Source organism: Nicotiana attenuata, unplaced genomic scaffold (genome assembly GCF_001879085.1).
Source record: "Nicotiana attenuata strain UT unplaced genomic scaffold, NIATTr2, whole genome shotgun sequence".
Taxonomy (NCBI): domain Eukaryota; kingdom Viridiplantae; phylum Streptophyta; class Magnoliopsida; order Solanales; family Solanaceae; genus Nicotiana; species Nicotiana attenuata.
In genome coordinates this window covers 41,811-57,092 of record NW_017674955.1, presented here as the reverse complement: position 1 = coordinate 57,092, position 15,282 = coordinate 41,811, and the positions used below count along the sequence as shown (strand labels likewise).

The 15,282-nt window shown below is 39.9% G+C and overlaps 1 protein-coding gene across 1 annotated transcript; it reads right to left on the bottom strand.

Annotated features, from left to right (window-relative positions):
- Positions 1–3,139: 3,139 nt before the first annotated feature.
- On the bottom strand, positions 3,140–4,289 carry LOC109219507. Its single transcript, XM_019383967.1, has 2 exons — positions 3,956–4,289; positions 3,140–3,359 (listed from the first exon to the last, which is right to left on the bottom strand). Exons 1-2 carry the CDS (start codon positions 4,227–4,229, stop codon positions 3,280–3,282), a joined length of 354 nt encoding a protein of 117 aa, XP_019239512.1. The 5' UTR covers positions 4,230–4,289; the 3' UTR covers positions 3,140–3,279.
- Between the last annotated feature and the right edge of the window lie 10,993 nt (positions 4,290–15,282).

The following is a 15,282-nucleotide window of genomic DNA, read 5'->3' as shown; positions in this document are numbered from 1 at the left end:
GAAATACATTGGATTGTTACTTGAGTGTAATTCTCGATGCAACCATACTTGTAGCCATTGATCATTTTACTTGCTTTCTAGGTTAGTTTACATTTCCGCATTTAGATATAAACATTTTCAAAACCAAATTCTTAGTGTTTGGCATTGCGCGATAAGCGATAATTTTCTTACATTCCTAATCGCCTACACATTGTTCTCTGTAGGATTCGACCTCGACTCATAGTTGGGTAAATTATATTGCATGCGACCGTGTCTATTACTTTTTAGTAGTGGATTTGGACGTCATCACCCTTCCGGGTAGGAAAAAGGAGGTGTGAAAATGGTGAGGAGGAGAGTAAAAGCACGAAGGGTGATGCCGTGCACTTGTTTGATTTCTGATTCTTGTTGATAAATGAATTGTGGTGTTCCATATATTTAACTGTTGTCCTCGTGTTGCTATTTGGTATTTTCCCGCAGCATGTTTCCCGCCTCCCATCTTTGACCATATACATATACTTCTGCTTTTATTTTCCGATGTACATTAATTATCTGCATGGGTTTATTTGGTGGTCTGGTCCTAGCCTCGTCACTAGTTCGCCGAGGTTAGGCTAGGCACTTACCAGCACATGGGGTCGGTTGTGCTGATACTACACTCTGCACTCTTTTGTGCAGATCACAATGCTGTAGATTTCAGACTGCATTGAGGTTTCAGTTTCTTGCTTATCAGGCGACCCGAGGTAGTCCTGCAGGCGTCCGCAGGCCTTGGCGTCTCCCTCTATCTATTTTCCTATTTCTTTTATGTATCCCAGAGACTGTATTTTGTTATTTCTTTCAGACCCTTATTTGTAGTACTCTTAGACAACCTGTGAAGTTGTGATACCAAATCTTGGGTAGTTTTTTTAAGGAATTGTATTAGCGGTATTTTTAAGTTTGAAATTTATTCTTCCGCTCGATAAATTATGTTGTTTATAAATTTTTGGTTCTAAGTTGTTGGCAATAATTCAGTTGATTGACTTGCCTAGCTTTCACTAATAGGCGCCATCACGACTCCCAAGGGTAGAAAATCTGTGTCGTGATATCCATTTTGTAGGAACATGTCTTAAACATGTTAGGGGTCGTGGGAACATGTGTTAAACATGTTAGAAGTTAATTGGTATGGAGTATATGAATAATACTAAATAGGATGAATAAATAATGTTGGAATTAGTTATATTGCAATTATTTCTTATCGATTGTTTAATTTGGTATATTAAAAGGTTTTTAAAAAGGGCAATTTTGTCTTTATACATGCTTATTTATGTGTTATAAAAGCATGGTATTGCTAATGCCATGGCTTGCTTATGCATAACAATAATACTGAATATGATGTATAACTAATACAAATATTATTAATACATAAGTTGAAAACTCTACCAAACAAGGCATTAATAATATCAAATCTAATACATATGCTCCCTCTGTTCCGGTTTATGTGAACCTACTTCTTTCTTATTCCGTTACAAAGAGAATGCCCTCTTTCTAAATAAGGAAAGAATTTATTTTAAACCTTCAATTCTTTCCCGAATGAGAAACTTTTATAGTCGCATGAGTATTCTAGTATATTTAATACAAGTTTCAAAAGAATTACAGCCACAACGTTATGACTTGTTTAGGACCACAACTTTTAAAAGTATTTTTTCTTAAACTGTATGCCCGATCAAATAGGTTCACATAAATTGAAACGAAAGAGTATTATTTTCCCTAATATATCATACCAAACGAGCCCTTAGTGTTGAACAAGAGTCGTTAACACTCTCATGGCAAGTGTCGTTAATTCGTACTACTTAGCTCAACAAGACAAGGAAATAGAATACATTGAAGGGAAGTGCTTGAATGTACTTAAACACACACAAATAAAATACACTATGTCGATTATTAGTCTTCTACTTAATTATATTAACACACGACTAAAAGATATGGCAATCTTCCTTAGCATGCATTGAAGGGAAGTGTTTGAATGTACTTTTCAAAAATAAAATAAAAAATGAAAAAGGGCTAAACGTACCCCCTATGTTTGGTAAATGCTTTAGAATTACCCTCCATCAATCTTTTGATCCACAAGCACCCCCAACGTTTTTCAATTGCTAAAAATACCCCTCTATTTAACGGCATAGATATGGGGCTGACTTTTAATGTGTTGGCAGCATTTTATTCGGCCACGTGGCTCCTGATTTCACTTCACCAATATAGGTATGATAAACCCGCCTTATTTTTTTTTTGACCCGCACCATTGTTTGACCCGCTGCATTATCTACAGTAATAATTATTTATTTTTTTTTGCTTTTTTCCTCTCTTTCTTCCTCATTGACCGGAGGGGGACTACACAGAAACCACAAACAAAAAGTCTAGCCAGAAACCTCACATAAATTGACTCCTTGAATTCCAACTCAAAAAATCATTGATTGGTGGTGAAGAAAGTTCATTTTCGGATCTTGTTTTGAAGAAAGTCGAGGCGCTTGGCCTTGGCAGTGGTGCGTTTTTGTAGTAGTGTTGTGGTTGTTTCGTTGGAGGAAACTGTGAGATCATGGTTATGGAGCTGCTTTAATGGCTGGTTTTGAGGGTTTTAGAAGACTGAGATCCGGAGAAAAATGGGTGGCTTATATGGCTAAAACGAGATGATGCTGGAGCTGCAACACAACGGCGCGTCCAACTGCATTTTTATGGCTGCTCAGGTCGTTTTCCTGTGGTTTTGCGGTTATATTTTGGTAAAAAGGATTATTTTTAGGGCTGATTTTTGGGTGGGAGGAAAAAGTAGGGTGGCGGCTGTAGGTGTGGTTTCATGTGGTTTTAGTTTTACTCGGATTTGTTTTTGGACAAGAGTGTCACGTGGCCCAGTAAAAAGACGCCAACACATTAATTTGAAAGTCCAGCGGGTCTGTCGTTAAACATAGAGGTATTTTAATTAATAAAATTAACGTAGTGTGTACTTTTTGACTAATAGATAGACGGAATATATATTTTTGAACTGGTAGATGGACGGAGGTTATAAATAAATTATTTATCAAACAATAGGGGTTATTATTGATCTCGTTGTATTATGTAATTCATTAATTTGACTTACGTTTTCATTTTCTTGTTGATATTATATATGATTTTTTTCCCCGTAAAAAGGTCATGGATATATAACTGAACTAAAAGGATCTTATTAGATAATTGGATCACAAACACAAGTTCCACTTATTTATAGGAGTACACGGTGTCATTATCACAGACACATACTGTGGCAAAGTTTACTTATTTCTTAGAGCAAATGCTTGCTTCTTAAGCTTTCTCTAGAGAATTGTTGCCAATGCAATAGTTCTCACTGCAGCTTGACATGCAAGTTCCAAACTTCTCGTTATCTGCAACATTAACCAGAAAAATAATTTTGTTAAGTCTCAAGATTAAGTACTAGTATAGTAGCCAATGACATATCTATGACTATATCAGTAAGACGAAAATGCTTGTCTCAATTGGTGGTTAATTTAGTTTCATGTATAGTCATCCAATTTTTCTTTCGGAAACAACTTCTCTTCCCCGTACAAGGTGGGGTGAGGTGTACACCTCACCCGCCCCAGATCCAATTTATGGAATCACACTGGGCTAATGGCGCACCCAGGATTTTGAGCAAGCGGGTTCAATCTTAGAAGTACATAACTTTAGTCGTAAAATAGTAGTTGTCAAGTGGGTTCAAATAAAATATTTATAAAAAATTTACGAAGCTTTAATCGTAATTTATACATATACACAGTATTATATTTTGATAAAGCGGGTCTGTTGAACCCGCTTGCCACCACGTGCGTTCACCACTGCACTAGAGGTGTTATAGTTGTAGTCGTCCAACTTTTAATGTTGCCGTCATAAACTAAGTTTTGTAACGGAAAAATAACTCAACTATACAAATACACCGTAGAAGATATAAAAAAAAAATATTGAATCGGGCTGCAAGGAGAGGTACCATATTGGAATAGGAATTCGGAACAATGGCCAAGGGAACATCCAACATTACAGACGCGATTACTAGCTTCAACTGAAGTAGAATGAGATTCGTCTAAGGTGTCATTACTTGCAATAAAGCAACGAGCAAGGCACCTAGCTAAGCATAGAGGCCTTGTCCCACACGTAATTCCGCATAATGCTACGCATATGGGATCACGTTTTTGAGCCATGGAATGCCCTATTGACATGAGAAGCATTGCAACGAACAACACCGCAAAACCTTTCACTGCCATTTATTTTTCTTAAGAGTATAGTAAGTGATTTATCTTAGCTTGTTGATGTAGAAGTAAGGTTCTCATAGTGAACTATTTATAGAGGAAACGTAGAGCATAAAACCAAATATTTTTCTTTTTAGGTTTATATCTAGATAAGTTGTGTGTATTTATTGTGTGGTGGAGAATTGTTGTAAATACTGATTTGGTCTTTGATGTTTGCAAGTTTTTAACTTCTACACTTGAAATACTAGTGAAATATTTATTGTTTGAAGAGTATTGGACATAATAGTTTCTACTTATCATAAATTATTAAAAGAATATGTTAAATTGTGATGGTTTATTTGTGGGAGTCATAAAAACTCTCACTATCGATTCATTTTATGGCATTTTTTTCAACTCCCACAAAAGAATTTATTTTATGGCGATTTTATTGCATAGGATTGCAGAATCGCCAGAATTCGATACAATTTTTGGTGGTTATTAACTCCCATAATTTTATTACCTTCCTCTCATATTTATACATGATAAAAATACTTGTACTTGTTAATTTATAATGTGAGTTACATCCTTTCAATAGATATCAGATATCAGATTTTACAAAGACGTATTTACATTTGAAACTATAGATACCTAATTTTGGCCCTCTCAATCTTCAGTCACGTATTCTTGATCTACAACCTCTTTTTCTCTAAAGTCAAATTCATTTCTATACGTAATCTTTTCAACTTCAGCTTTAAATTATTATTATTTTCAGCTTCAATAAAATACTATCATAATGCTTTGACTTATGTATATTTATTAAGAATTTTTTCTGTGCTTTGCCCTTAATTCTTGCATGGTAATTGAATTTTCACGGCACACATTTAGTCACAAGACATCTCCAAGAATAATGTTTCTACGAAAGGATCAATACATAAGATGAAAACAAAAGTGACATATATGAGTGGTCTTATTCTCAACAAGTAAAAACAAACCCAGTACATGTTTGTTTCATTTTTGATGGTTTCATTCTGGTGAACGTGTTAAACATGTTAGGGGTTGTTTGGTAGGGTGCATAAGAATAGCATTAAATATGATGTACTAGTAATGCTGGAACTAGTAATATTTAAATTAGTTATACTGAAATTGTTTGTCATCGACTGTTTCGTGGGATATATTAAAGGTTTTTAATTGATAGTTTTGTCTTTATACATACATATCCATGAATTAAAAACTATGATATTGGCAATGTGTCACGATATTGCCATGAATTAGTACATTTCTGTTTCATTTGTTATTGTTCCATTCTGTGGAGCATGTGCTAAACATGTTAGGGATTGTTTGGTAGGGTGCATAAGAATAGTATTAAATATGATGTATTAGTAATATTGGGACTAGTAATATTCAGATTAGTTATGCTGAAATTGTTTCTTATCGATCGTTTCGTTTGGTATATTAAAGGTTTTGAAAGGACAATTTTGTCTTTCATTACAAGAAATTTGGTCAAAATCGACCGCGGCAAGAAAAACCGATCGAAGTCGGCCGATTTTTAAAATATTTTATTTTTCAAATTTTTTTTTAACGAAACCGACCAACTTCGGTCGGTTTTTTTTTTTTTTTGCGCAAAAGTGCGGGAAACTATCTTGGCGTCCAGCGAAATTTATTTTTTAATAAAACGACCAAATTTGGTCGTTTTTTCATATAAAATAAATTAAAATTAATATTCAAAAAAATCGACCGAAATCGGTTGGTATATTCGCGCGAGAAAAAAAGATAGTCTTAAACCAAAGCGTACCAATGGTCTAGTGGTAGAACAGTATCTTGCCACGGTACAGACCCCGGTTCGATTCCAGACAGTGCATTTTTAAATGCATAATTAAAACACTGACCGACTTCGGTGGATTTTTTGGCAGATTTTTTCTTTTTGCGCTATTTATTTTCGGCCAGATTAATTTCGACAAATTAAATTCGATCGGAAATTGGTTGGTTTTTTCAGTTTTCCGTTTTTAGGCAATTTTCTAGAAGTGTTTTGTACATACTTATCCATGAATAGAAAACTATGCATAAAAAGTGTTATATAAAAAGTGTATAACTAATAGTTATACATAAAAATAAGATATACATAAAAATATACAAAACAAGATATTAATAATACCCAAGCTAAACATGTATTATCTCTAATACATCCGACCAAACGATCCTTAGTGTTGAACAAGAGCCGTTCACTCTCATGACAAGTGCCGTTAGTATTCCAAGCAATTTAAACACACAAATAAGATATACTATGTCGATTATTAGTCTTCTCCTTAATATTAACATGCTAAAAGGCTTAGTAACCATCCTTAGCATACATCGAAGGGAAGTAGGGATGGCAAACGATATGGGGCGGTTGCGGGGTAAACCTGCATAAGCCCACGAAGGATTCAATATGCCGCGCCCCGCAAAGTATAATTTGTTGTTTTTAAAACACCCTACCTCGCTCCGCGCAAATCCGCCCTGCATAACTTTTTCAAAATTTTTTCTAATTTGAGAATGTTATCAAAAGAACCACATTCCAATACATAATAATTTATATATTCTTCTTTTTGAGTCTATAGGTTTCAAGTTCAGCAGAACGAAGACGGAATACCTGGAGTGTAAGTTCAGCACTGAGCCGGGGGAAGTGGGCGTGGATGTGAGGCTTGAATCACAGGTTATCCCAAGTAGAGGTAGCTTCAAGTACATTGGTTCGGTTATCCACGGGGGAGAGGAGATCGATGAGGATGTCTCACACCGTATTGGGGAAGGATGGATGAAGTGAAGGTTAGCATCCGGAGTTTTGTGTGACAAGAGAGTGCCAACGATACTCAAATGTAAGTTCTATAAAGCGGTGGTTAGACCGGCCATGATGTATGGGGCTGAGTGCTGGCCTGTTAAGAACTCACATATCCAAAAGATGAAAATAGCAGAAATGAGGATGTTGAGGTGGATGTGCGGACACACTAGGATGGACAAGATTAGAAATGATGATATTCGAGAGAAGGTGCACGTGGCTCTCATTGTTGACAAGATGCGTGGAAGCGAGGCTCAGATGGTTCGGACATGTACAGAGGAGAAGCCCAGATGCTCCAGTAAGGAGGTGTGAGCGACTGGTTGTGAAGGGCACGAGAAGAAGTAGAGGGCGGCCTAAGAAGTATTGGGGAGAAGTGATCAGGCAGGATATGGCGAGACTTCAGATTTTCGAGGACATGACACTTGATAGAAAGTTATGGAGGTCGAGTATTACGGTTGTAGGCTAGGAGGTAGCTGAGTCTTGCGTTACATTGTACTGTTGCGAGCCTAGTCTGGTAGGGTTTTTGTCTGAAATAGCTAGGGGCATTGTCGTGTCTTACTATTTTCGCTTTTCGGTGCAGGACCTACTTACTAGCCATCATTTTTGTTTTGCATTTTTCCTTCTGCATTTTATGTTCCTATTTTTCAAATGATCTCTGTGGTGAAACTAATATTCTCTCCTTTTTGTTTTTCTTATTATCTTGAGCCGAGGGTCTTCCGGAAATAGCCTCTCTACTCCTTCGGGGTAGGGGTAAGGTCTGCGTACATACTACCCTCCCCAGACCCCACTTGTGGGATTTTACTGGGTTATTGTTGTTCTTTTTGGATAATTTATATATTCTTCTTTTTAGAAATGGGGAACAGAATCTTTATTCAAAGGTCGTAAGTACAGATAATTGCTGTAAATTACAGATCTGATGCAGTGTACTAAATTGATTAAACTTTATTCATAGCAAGTTAATACTATATAGTATTGCAGTTAAATATTCGCTCTTCCCTGTTACTAAATCGGTCGGTTATTTTAGCCAGTCGTTTTAAAAAACTGACCAATTTCGGTCGGTAATTTTATATTTTTAATAAAATCGACCTTAATCGGTTGGTTGTTTTCGCGCGAAAAATACAATTAAAGAGTATAAATAAAATAAAAGATAGTCTTAAATCAAAATGTACAAATGGTCTAGTGGTAGAATAGTATCTTGCCACATTACAGACCCGATTCGATTCCCAAACGGTGCATTTTTAAATGCATAACTAAAATACGGACCGTCTTCGGTCAATTTTTTCGGTAGATTTTTTCTTTTTTGGTCGCTTGTGAAATATTATTGGCCGACCGAAATCGATCTAAAATTGCGACCGACTTCGGTCGCTATTTATTACCGACCAGCTTAATTTTAACGAATAAAATTCGGTCGATTTTTCTAGTTTTCCGACCGATTTCGATCTGTATTTCTAGACGATTTTAGGCAGTTTTCTAGTAGTGTTTATACATATTTATCCATCAATTAAAAACTATGCATTAGAAATGTATAACTAGTAGTATTAGTTATACATAACTTGAAAAATACAAAACAAGATATTAATAATACCAAACCTAATATATGTATTATCTCTTATACATCTAACCAAATGACCCTTAGTGTTGAACAAGTGTCACGACCCGGATTTTCCACCCTCGGGAGTCGTGATGGCGCCTACTCGTAGAAGCTAGGCAAGCCACGAAATTTAGAAGTCTCTAACCTTTTCATTTTTTATACTTTTAGCTACTGTTAATAACATGTGATAAACGGTCAAAATAATAGCGGAAGACGAAAATTTAAGCGGAAGACTTGGACAAATCCAATTCATGTTTGTTTCATTTTTATGCTTCCATTTTGTGGGAACATGTGTTAAACATGTGAGAAGTTGTTTGGTATGGAGTATATGAATAATACTAAATTTGGTGAATAAATAAAGTTGGTATTAGCTATTGAAATTATTTCTTACCGACTATTTAATTTGGTGTACTAAAAGGTTTTGAAAGGGCAAATTTATCTTTATACATGCTTATTTATGTGTTATAAAAGCATGGTTGTGACGACCCAAAGGGTCATCACCTGTTTTAAATGAATTTTGTGCTTCCGAGGCCTTGAAAAACCTCAATTAGAGTCGCCTCGATTTGCGTGCATAGTCCGGGCGCGTAGCCGGAAAGCTTAAATGTGAAATTCTATGAAAAATGCTAAATTTTGATGTTAAAATGAATAAATTTGACTTTGGTCAACATTTTGGGTAAACGGACCCGGACTCGTGATTTGACGGTCACGCAGGGTCCGTAGGAAAATATGGGACTTGGGCGTACGCCCGGAATCGAATTCCGAGGTCCCAAGCCCGAGAAATGAATTTTTTTGTAAAATTGTTTTCTGAAATTGCTTAAGGAAATTGGAAATGAAATTTGATTGGAAAGCGATGGTATCGAGCCCGTATTTTTGTTCTGGCGCCCGGTACAGGTCTTATATATGTTTTAAGTCATTCCTGTGAAATTTGGTTGAAAACGGACGTCGTTTGACGTGATTCGGACTTAAATTGGAAAATTTGATGTTTTATGAAGTTTGAAAGAATTCATGGATTTTGAGGTTTAATTCGATGTTTAAGATGTTATTTTGGCGATTTGATCGCACGAATAAGTCCGTAGGATGTTTTTGAGGTTGTGTGTATATTTGGTTTGGAGCTCCGAGTGCTCGGGTGAGTTTTGGATAGGCCACGAGTGCATTTTTGGACTTTGAAAAATAGCTGGTGTGTTCTGATCTGCAGGCTTCGCATTTGCGAAGCCAGTCTCGCAAATGCGAGCCACGAATCGCAAATGCGATGCCCGCCTAAACCCTCTGTGATCGCAAATGTGATCTCTTCTTCGCAATTGCGAAGTCGCAAATGCGACTACTATTTCACAAATGCGAAACTTTGGGATTTCAGAAGGCTTCGCAAATGCGAACCCTGTTTCGCAATTCCCACATCTGCAAAGGTCGCGAACCCCTGTTCGCAATTCCCATATCTGCAACCTGCATTTTGTATACTTAGTCGATTTTTGAGCAATTTTTAACATTCTTTCAAAACACAAACTTCTTTGGGCGATTTTCCAAGAACAAGTCTTCTTCCAAATCAATTGTAAGTTAGTTTTTACTCATTTTTTTCAATCATTAACATCATTTAACATGTTTTCAACTTAAAATCAAAGGTTTTCATGGGGGAAATTGGGTATTTTGGGTAGAACCTAGATTTTTCAAAAATTGGGGATTTGGACCTCGATTTGAGGTCCGATTTCAAAACAAATTACATATTTGAGTTTGTGGGGGAATGGGTAATCGGGTTTTGGTTTGAACCTCGGGTTTTGACCACGTGGGCCCGGGGGCGATTTTTAACTTTTTGGGTAAAACTTGGGAAGACTCATTTTCATGCATTGGGGTTGATTCATTTAGTATTTATTAATGTAATTAAGTAATTTGTGGTTAGATACGAGCGAATTGGAGGTGAAATCGCGGGGTAAAGCTATAATTGAGGCTTGAGTTGTATTCAAGGCATTGAGGTAAGTGTTTGGTTTAACCCTAGCTTGAGGGACTAGGAGTTAAGTCTTATTTGCTAATTGCTTCTTGTTGAGTACGATGCATAGGCATGGTGACGAGTATCTATAAGTTAGTGTATTGCATGACCGTGAGTCTTTAAAGTGTGAATATTTTGACTTTGTTGTATTTCTCTTGTCTTGGTGATGATCCCTATTTGTTGTGAAAAGCTTGTAAAAGGAAATTGTGACCTAGAACAACGAGGAGCATTGGCTCGAGTTATATTTCAATTGTGAACGTGTATGAAATGGTTGAACCCTTTGGAGCATTGGCTCAAGTGGTAAAGTAAGATATGAAATAAAAGTGAAAGGAAGAGAAAGAGTATTTAAATTGTTCCCTTGCCGGGATATTGTTGTTTATTGATTATTTTCCCTTGCCGGGATCAGAGATTATTGATGTTGTACCCTTGCCGGGATTAAATTGTTAGATTGTATTCCCTTGCCGGGATTTCATTTATTATTCTGTTTATTCCCTTGCCCCTTGTTTGTGATTGTTGTTTGGGTGAGGAAGAGTATTAAAGCACGAAGGGTGATGCCGTGCATTGTTTGTTTATTGTGAGGAAAGAGTGTAAAGCACGAAGGGTGATGTCGTGCATTATTTGCTATTGTGAGGAAAGAGAGTAAAAGCACGAAGGGTGATGCCGTGCACTTGTTGCTTTCTGTCCCTTTATTAATGTCTGAGTTGTGTTATTTCCTTCATTACTGGAAGACTTTTACTTGAAATTGTTATTTCCCCCATAGCATGCTCCCCTTCCCATATTGATTACTTGTCTCTGTATTTCGATTCCGCTGTATATGTATATATATAACTGCACAGGTTTATGTGGTAGTCCGGTCTAGCCTCGTCACTACTTCGTCGGGGTTAGGCTAGGCACTTACCAGCACATGGGGTCGGTTGTGCTGATGCTACACTCTGTGCTCTTTTGCACAGATCCAGGTGTCAGAGCAGCTTACGATGCACAACAGTAGTTCGGGAGCTAGTCTTCTGTCCACGAGATTCCCGAGGTAGTCCTGCAGGCGTCCGCAAGCCCGGCATCTCCTCTATCCTTATTTATGATCTGTTTCCTTTTGTATCCGAGACAGACTTTATTCCTTGTTTCAGACACTTGTATGTAGCACTCTTAGATAGTCCGTGAATGTTGTGACACCAGTCCTGGGTAGAGACATATGTGGATTTTCCTTGTTATTTTGGTTTACTTCGTTAAGTTTTCCGCTAAATTATGAATTCCATTGTTGTTTAATTATTTATCTCCTGTTAGTTTAATTTGTAAACTTGGTTTTAAAACAAAAGTATTATGGATTCTAAATGTGTGGCTTGCTTAGCTTCTACGAGTAGGCGCCATCATGACCCCCGAGGCTACTGAGTTAGGAAAAGTTTCACATTTGTTCTTTCTTGTCGTACGGTTTGGTTTCTCAATGCTAATTGGATTTCTACTCTTTTCTTTCGCAGATGGCGAGAACACGCGCTTCCTCATCTTCTGATCAGCAGTTCGAGCCCCAGGAAGCTCCCACTAGGGGCAGAGGGCGAGGCCGAGGCCGTACTAGAGGCCAAGGTAGGGGCAGAGCTCAGCCCCGAGCAGCAGCACTAGTGGCGGAGCCTCAGGTTGACTTCGACGAGTAGGTTCCGGCCCCAGCCCCAGCAATTCCGGTGGGCCCAGCTCAGGTCCCAGAGGGGTTTATTGCTACCCCAGTTCTTCAGGACGCTCTGGTCCGATTGGTGGGTCTCATGGAGAGTGTTACCCGAGCAGGTTTGCTTCCTGTAGCACCAGCCGTCTCTCAGGATGGAGGAGGGGCCCAGACTCCTGCTACTCGTACTCCGGAGCAAGGAGCTCCCCCGATTCAAACTCCAGTAGTTCAGCCAGTTAGAGCAGCTCAGCCGGGTGTGGTAGCCCAGGCCGGTGATGGGGCAGCTATGTCTGCCGATGCTTTATGGAGGTTGGATAGGTTCACCAAGCTCTTTACTACTACCTTCAGCGGTGCATCTACCGAGGATCCTCAAGATTATTTGGATAGCTGCCACGAGGTTCTTCGGAACATGGGTATTGTTGAGACCAATGGGGTTAATTTCGCTACATTCCGGTTGTCTGGATCCGCCAAGACTTGGTGGAGGGATTATTGTTTAGCTAGACCAGCAGGATCTCCAGCCTTGACTTGGGAGCAGTTCACGCATATATTCCTGGAGAAGTTTCTCCCTATTACACAGCGAGAGGCCTATCGGAGGCAGTTCGAGCGTCTCCATCAGGGATCCATGACAGTCACCCAGTACGAGACCAGGTTTATTGAGTTGGCCCGCCATGCTATTATTATACTTCCCACCGAGAGGGAGAGAGTAAGACGATTTATTGATGGACTCATTTAGCCTATTCGTCTCCAGATGGCTAGAGAGGCTGGGAGTGAGATATCCTTTCAGGAGGCGGCCAATGTGGCCCGGAGGATTGAGATGGTATTGTCACTGGGGGGTTGGTCATAGGGCAGACAAGAGACCCCGTCAGTCAGGCCGATTTAGTGGTGCCTCGTTTGGAGGCAGAGATTCGTATGATAGGGGTCAGCCTTCTAGGCCTTTCCAGTCAGCCCTCCAGGTTTCTCACGGTGCCTCAGGTGGCCGTGGTTCTCACGCGCACTATTCTGATCAGCAGCCATTCAGTGCACCGCCAGCTCCTATCAGTGCACCGCCACTTCAGAGTTTCTGTGGTGGTCATTCAGGTCGACAGGGCCAGCAGACTCAGCAGCCGTGGATTTGTTACACTTGTGGTGACATGGGTCATATTGCCAGATTTTGCCCTCGAGCACCGAGCATTTCTCACCACCAGGGTTCTCGTGCCATGGTTCAGGCGCCAGGTGTTCCACAGCCCGCCCAGCCAGCTAGAGGTGGGGATAGAAGTGCCAGAGGTGGAGGTAGAGGTCATAGAGGTGGAGCTCAGACCGCCAGAGGTGGAGGCCAGCCAGCAGCAGGCCTTCCCAGAGAGGTAGATCAGAGTGGTGGGGCCCAGCTCCGATGTTATGCTCTTTAGGCCAGGCCCGAGGCAGAGGCTTCAGATGCGGTTATTACAGGTACGGTTCTGGTTTGTGATAGAGATGCTTTTGTGTTGTTTGATCCGGGGTCTACGTATTCGTGTGTGTCATTCTATTTTGCCCCGTATTTGGTCATGCCTAGTGATGCATTGGGTATTGTTGTTTATGTGTCTACACCGGTGGGTGATTCTATTATGGTCGATCGAGTCCATCGTTCTTGTGTTGTGGTGATTGGGGGTTTGGATACTTGTGTAGATTTGTTGCTTTTAGACATGGTTGACTTCGATATTTATATTGGGGATGGACTGGTTATCACCCTATCACGCTATCTTGGACTGTCATGCCAAGACTGTGACATTAGCTTTACCGGGTATGCCTCATTTAGAGTGGAGAGGGACTCCAGGTCATTCTATCCGCAGTGTTATATCGTATGTGAAGGCTCGGCGTATGGTCGAGAAGGGGTGTTTGGCCTATTTAGCCTATGTTCGGGATTCCAGTGCTGAGGTTCCCTCTATTGATTCTGTGCCCGTTGTTTGTGAGTTCCCTGATGTTTTTCCTTCAGAGCTGCCGGGTATGCCACCCGACAGGGATATTGATTTCTGCATTGATCTGGTACCGGGCACTCGGCTCATTTCTACCCCCCTGTATCTTATGGCCCCGCCGGAGTTGAAGGAGTTAAAGGAACAGTTGCAGGATTTGGTTGAGAAGGGTTTCATTAGACCCAATGTCTCACCTTGGGGTGCGCCAGTGTTATTTGTCAAGAAGAAGGATGGGTCAATGAGAATGTGTATTGATTACCGACAATTGAACAAGGTAACGATCAAGAATAAGTATCCACTGCCAAGGATTGAGGATTTGTTCGACCATCTTCAGGGTGCCAGGGTATTTTCCAAGATTGACTTGCGATCTGGCTACCATCAGTTGAGGATTAGGGCATCCGATGTCCCTAAGACAGCTTTCCGCACTCGGTACGGGTATTATGAGTTCTTGGTTATGTCATTCGGGTTGACAAATGCCCCAGCAGCTTTTATGGACTTGATGAACCGAGTGTTCAGGCCTTATTTGGACTCATTTGTGATAGTCTTCATTGATGATATATTGATATACTCCCGCAGCCAGGAGGAGCACAAGCAGCACCTTAGAGTGCTTCTTCAGACTCTGAGAGATAGTCGGTTATATGCCATGTTCTCGAAGTGTGAATTCTGGTTGAGTTTAGTTGCATTTCTGGGTCATGTCGTATCAGCAGAGGGTATTCAGGTGGACCCAAAGAAGATTGAGGCAGTCAAGAACTGGCCTAGACCAGCATCGGCTACAGAGATTCCGAGTTTCTTGGGGTTGGCAGGCTACTATCGTCGGTTCGTGGAGGGGTTTTCATATATTGCAGCCCCGATGACCAGATTGACCCAGAAGGTTGCCCAGCTCAGATGGTCGGATGAGTGTGAGGCGAGCTTTCAGAAGCTCAAGACAGCTCTGACTACGGCACCGGTGTTGGTTTTGCCCACAGGTTCAGGGCCTTATATAGTCTATTGTGATGCTTCCCGTGTTGGGCTTAGAGCAGTGTTGATGCAGGATGGCAAGGTCATTGCCTATGCTTCGAGGCAATTGAAGATTCATGAGAAGAACTATCCGGTTCATGATTTGGAGTTGGCAGCCATAGTTCACGTATTGAAGATTTGGAGG